The sequence below is a fragment of the Phaethon lepturus genome, unplaced genomic scaffold (assembly GCF_000687285.1).
Source record: "Phaethon lepturus isolate BGI_N335 unplaced genomic scaffold, ASM68728v1 scaffold9097, whole genome shotgun sequence".
NCBI lineage: Eukaryota > Metazoa > Chordata > Aves > Phaethontiformes > Phaethontidae > Phaethon > Phaethon lepturus.
Window position 1 is genome coordinate 61,569 of NW_010552483.1, and position 5,838 is coordinate 67,406.

The 5,838-nt window shown below is 40.0% G+C and overlaps 1 protein-coding gene across 1 annotated transcript in view; it reads right to left on the reverse strand.

The window, feature by feature from the left end:
• The window catches only part of SLC25A36 (solute carrier family 25 (pyrimidine nucleotide carrier ), member 36), a gene marked incomplete at its 5' end in the record, with an annotated part of 19,647 nt that extends 15,758 nt beyond the window's left edge, over positions 1-3,889 (reverse strand). Inside the window, one exon of the mRNA XM_010291224.1 lies at positions 3,719-3,889. Within this exon, the coding sequence (XP_010289526.1) occupies positions 3,719-3,889 (171 nt within the window). The remainder of the gene's footprint in view (positions 1-3,718) is intronic.
• Between the last annotated feature and the right edge of the window lie 1,949 nt (positions 3,890-5,838).

A 5,838-nucleotide genomic window follows, 5' to 3' on the forward strand; every position in this document is an offset into this window, starting at 1 on the left:
CACTGCTGCTGGGCTGCAGAGCTGGCAGTTTTTCCTTTTCCACTCATTCCAGAAAAGACAATCCTTACCACCTCATGCTAGTTTGAGCTTAACTTGGGCTCACTTAAGTTTGAGTTTAACTGAACAAGGAGTGTAACCAATGCAAAGAGTGACAGCCACAGTACAGCCCTAACATCTCGTGGGACCACGTCCACTATAAACACAGCTCTGGAAAGACTTGCTTGGGTGGCAGGGGGCTATCACCTTCCATCTCTGTAGGATTTTCAGAGAAACATAGGGATATAAGCAGTGAATTAATACCTCCAATGAGGCATTACTAGTAGTTAAGTTTTTGGAATACCTATCCCATGTAACTGTGGTTTTTAGAAAGCTGAAAACCACTATGCAGCAAAGTACACTGACACAGTAAGAGGATATCCATTAATAGTCAGATTTAGTGAAGTCAATCTGCCCAACAATCTAGATGCTAATCAGACACAGTATTTTAAAAAATGTAGTAGGACATGGGAGGAGAAACAAGGACTATCTGCATCCCATCACTGCAAATTGCTCTAGCAATTGCTTTAGAACCAGATTTAAAGTTAATTCTTAACTACTGCACTAGATGTTGCAAAACAGAACTCTGTGCTTATTGATTTAGAAACACTGGCCAATACACACAAATAGTTCCCATGTATATTTCTTTTTCAAAGAGACATGCAGGTGAATGACAATTCAATTACTCAAAGCAAACTACCCTTGTATAAATGGCTACTTTGTTTGGAATTTACTATCAGAACAAACAGGTGAAAACCATCTATAGCACTGAAGGAGATTCCAAACTTGTTCTGATGTCCAGCAGCTGGTTCACCACAGTTCTGCTGCTAAATCAAATTGAAAATTTACATTTGTTTCCAGCGAGCAAAAATAAAATGGCGGTCCTGCACAGTTACCATCACGATTTAGGAACGGTGGCATATAGTGTGTTCAGCAACATCTTCACTTCATGTCCACAACAATTAGATATAATTTCACTATGTGTGCAGAGTTGCTTCACAGCAATAATTGCAGTATTGAACACATACTCAAAAGCACTTTGAAACACAAATTACTTAGACATGTGTGTCATCCTGAAAGCATTTCTAACACTTATGGAAGGAATTATTCCAAAAATTTTACCATATGCAAGAGCTCAGCATGAGCACAGCATCAGATTACAGCAAAGTTGGACCCAATTAACATCCACTTAGAACACTACTTAAAAATCACTACCACCACCACATCATGTGTTACACATATGTATATGGACATATAACATATGCATGTATATAAAGCAGCAGGAACGTCAGTGTCTTAAAAGAAACTTAGGAGTGAAGTCTATTTGTTTCTTCTGGATCTGCAATGTCCCAACACTTGACAGAGCAGCAATGAGTTAGAGAGAGGTTGCAGCAGGATTTATAATGGTAATAGTTACTGATGCTCTTCTGCATTCACAGACACCAGCTAGAGGAGTTCCAGAGCCTACATTGAAAATAAGAAACAAACTTTTTACATTAAAGAGCAGATCCCAGAGCCTGCAGTGTTTATTGAAAGCAGTAAATGGCAAATCCATGGTTGGAAGAGCAGCACAAATGCTCTGTATGGCCTCAGCTGACCAGCTTATGTCACATGGAGGAGTCTGCATTGGGAGGCCAGTCTTCCATTGTCAAGACCCCAGGTTTAAACTCAGCAAGGTTAGTTGTGAGAAGCATCCGCAATAGGATATTCTTAAATATCTGTGGTGTATAAGGGAATTCACTTTTGTTGCCAGAGAATGCAGGCACCTGCACCAGTTCTTCTGAGTTTGCTTCCTGACACACATGCCTTTGAAGTCACCTCTGATGATACTTAAGATGCAGAAGTGATTCCACAGCAGGCAGTTAACTGAAATTCTGACACCATTTGCCTGATTCACCCTGCATTTAGACTGAGTATTCAGTGCAGAGCACTGGAGCACTGCACTAAATTTGGTATGATAAAAGACTACCAAACCCTGACATCTACGAGTCAGAAAATATCAAGTGACAGTAAAGGCATGACAGTGACACAGGGATCCAGTTTGATCTCCCCACTAAACAGTCCTGGTCTCTTAACCAGCAGACACTAAGAATAATTATGTCCTACACCTACATATTTTTATCGTCACAGTCCATTGCCATGTCATTTGGTATTTTTTCATATTTACTTTATTTAAAGAACTTGAAACCCACAACAGTTCCTTGGCATCTCAGTTATTTGATGCTGACCTGCAAGAAAACACACCTAAGCAAAGAAAAAAAGCGGCAGAAGATACACATTCTTGTATCACAAATAAACAAACACTTCTAAGCAGCAGATTTAAAAAAACAAACAAGCCCTACCAATGAATTTCATCATGGACTACCTCTACCTCAGTCTGAATTTGCTTCCTGGGAAGACCGTGTTATTTGAGGTTTCATGGATGGGTTTAAAGCATAGCAGGCTTCCAGCAGACGGGCATATGAAACTAACATCTGTTCATCCTGCTGTTGATTCAGACAAATTTCTAAAGAGAAGATAAATTCACAACCAAACATTTAGGGAAGAGGTGAAGGGCTCAACTTCCATCAAGAGAAGCCAGTAGGGCAAATGATTTGGATGGAGCTCTCCTTCTGACCTGAGCCCTTCCTTCCCACATACCTGTTCACCCATCAGACTCTTATACATAAAAAGGCTCTGAATCAAAACTTCCACGATCAGAACTATCTTCCATTCAAGGACCGATTTGGGTACAACCTCCATTTAAGCAAATCCTAGCCTCTACCCAGATTAAGCCTAAATCCTACACTGCAACTACCAGAAGGGGCTCTCTACAAACTACTTCTCACTGATTAATTGGGGATAGAAGATAGCTGGTCTGAGTCTCACCAAATTCTTTCTAACATAAGAAGCAGTAGCAGGTCCTTTCTGGAGGAAAACTCCCACAACAGACAAATACTGAAAGTACCTCCCCATAACTGGCTAGCTTGAGTCCCCCAGAGTGAAGCGAACCGAACCATGCCTGTACTAGCAGTTTAACTGTGGCCATACAACTTTCCTGCCGGCTATGGAACATCACAAGCACTGGTGGCAAGGAGCAGAAAGGCAATTGGCAGTCCCCTTTCAGTGAGGTGCTGTGCAAACAAAATGTCACAGATCACGGCAAAATCTGGCCAAAATCTCTTATTACCTCTAAAAAAAAGTGTTACCAGTTACACACCCACCAGAAGATACCAAAAGGCAAGGAAGGGTATAGCGTGATGAAAGTTGAGAGACTGAGAAGCTGAGTTAATTTTCATAGGGCTTCTTGCCCTCCATATTCAGCAAAATCTAAAATTTGGACACAAAACAGTTTAAAAAGTCTTATACTAACACTTTTTCAGGATGAAACTACAGTCTGACCATTAAGCATTACAGTTTTCCCAGTGAGTTTTGGTGACAGAGTTTGGAGCTATGAATTGTACAGGGTATATATGCTCTGGCTAATTCAACGTACAAACTAAAACATGAAGGACACTCAGGAAAGTGGAATGCGAACCTTACAGTTAAAAGGTAAAATATGGGAAGTCATCTCATGGTAGCGTCATGACAGACATAAGAGTCTGAATCTTTCATATGGATTTGTCCAACACACCTCTCCCTCCCTCCCTCCCTCCCTCCCTCCCCAAAATGAACCGAAAACCCTAGTAACTTGTATACTCACTTCAGACAATGGAGAGGTCCAGGAGAAACTCTAGTTACTCGATTGACGCTAGCACCATTCACAGTGTTGAGATGAACTTCAGAGATGTAGAGAGTCACAGAGGAGGACTGCAATCGTGTTTTCACAACTTCCAGTGGACATGTCAGAATTGCACCAACAGTACCTCCACATCTGAAAAAAGAAATAGGATCATCACATTGACTGCAAAGAAACCGAAGGATACGTTCACATATAATTAACATTATACTCACAGTCAAATTGCAAAAGGTGAAGAAACAACCGGAGCATGCATGACAATGCTACAGTTATTTGCCCTTGAAGGCAAGGAAACTGTTAAGTCAGTTTGTTAACCCCACAACATGGAGTGAAAATTTAAACAGACAAAAATAAAGTTTCCCAAAGTAGTGAAGGTGCACAGTCTTCAGTACACGCTGTTCAAATCAGTTCTGGAAAGTAGCTCAGTATCTGAAATGTTTAACTTCTTATGGTAAATTTTAACTTCTTTTGAATGTTTAGTATGCTCCTGACCACAAACAAGGTGCCAAAAGTCCTTAAGGGTAGAAAAGATTTGTGCGCTGTGCACACAGGACTACATGTAAAACCTGATTAAGAACTGTGGTGTGGCAGTTTAGTAAAATTAAAATGGTTATGAAGACATCTTCAAAACTCCATTTGTATTTTGGGCATTGTACCATGAAAGCAATGATTCTGAGTGTTTCCCGAGTTCTGCCCGTTACAGCAAGACAAACTAGATTCTGAGTACAGAATACTGTAGAGTACAACCTAGGAAGACAAAAGAGCTTTAAATGGCTAAGCAGGTGAAAATGTGCAGATTTTGCTTCCATCTGCCACTCATTTTTGTGAGCAAGCCACGGCAAGCCATACGTGACTTGCACTGAGAGTGGAGTTACTCCCATTCTGCTAGAGCAGAACATAGCCAAGAACACAGTGCCTTTTAGCAGTTCTGCTCAGAGGATTCTTCTGGTGCCTGTTCTTAACTGGTTTATTAATATCTACATTCCTATCTGTTTAACTATGATCACATACAGCCTCTGGGGGAAAAATATCAAATCCACAAACTCCGATTCCAAAGACAACCCCAAATTCCTTGACAATACCATTATAAAAAGCGCTTCCCTTGAATCCTTCCTGAAGTCAGTATTCTTAAGCTTGCCAAATACCCTTCTTAAAACTATGACATATTCCTTGACAATACCATTATAAAAAGCACTTCCCTTGAATCCTTCCTGAAGTCAGTATTCTTAAGCTTGCCAAATACCCTTCTTAAAACTATGACCATGACACTATATACACCCTTGAAAACAAACAAACAAAAAAAAATCCAGATTTAAATTAGCATGTTAATTAATGCTACTAACAACTCAGTCTGAAATCCACTAACACACAAATAAAATCCACACTGAAGTCAAAGGGCCCACCATTCTCTTCTCTGGTGCAACAACTAGAGCTGGTGTTTGAGTTTGACAAGACAGTTATCAGCTATTTTCTTGTATCATGAGGTGCTCAAACACCCCCAAAACCTTAAAAAAGCTGTAACATTTGTTCAAGAGTATTTTTTAAATAATACCTTCCAAAATGCAAAGGAGAGCTCAGTACAAATTAGGAATAATAGCTAAGACTCAAGATCTCCTATAAAGTTTCACAGGAAGGTAGTTTTTAGTCTGTTGACTCTCTTCTGCTGCAGAGAATACTAGAAATAATGGTAGTTGTTAGCACAGCACTGCATCCCAAAAACCTAATCTGTAATTTGTATGAATTGAACTGACAATACCAAACAGCTCCAAAGTAGGATAATGTTTGATGATGTTCACTTAATGCTCCATTTAAACCTAGTGACCTAGAGGTCACTATTACTAAGCCTAAAGGCATCTTGTCCCACCCCTAACTCCAACATTAGACTGAAGTCTACTCTCTTCCAAGTTTTAACTGAGGAAAGAAATCAGGTTGCTTCGTCAATCTGTAAAAAGTGTTCTCAGAGGAAGATGGAAGGCAGTCTTCCATTACATCTTCCACACACAGCGTGTGCCGTACACATGCAGTAACGCACTGATACAGCCTTTAAGAGTAGCATGTTTAAAACATCTCTGAATAAGCAATTC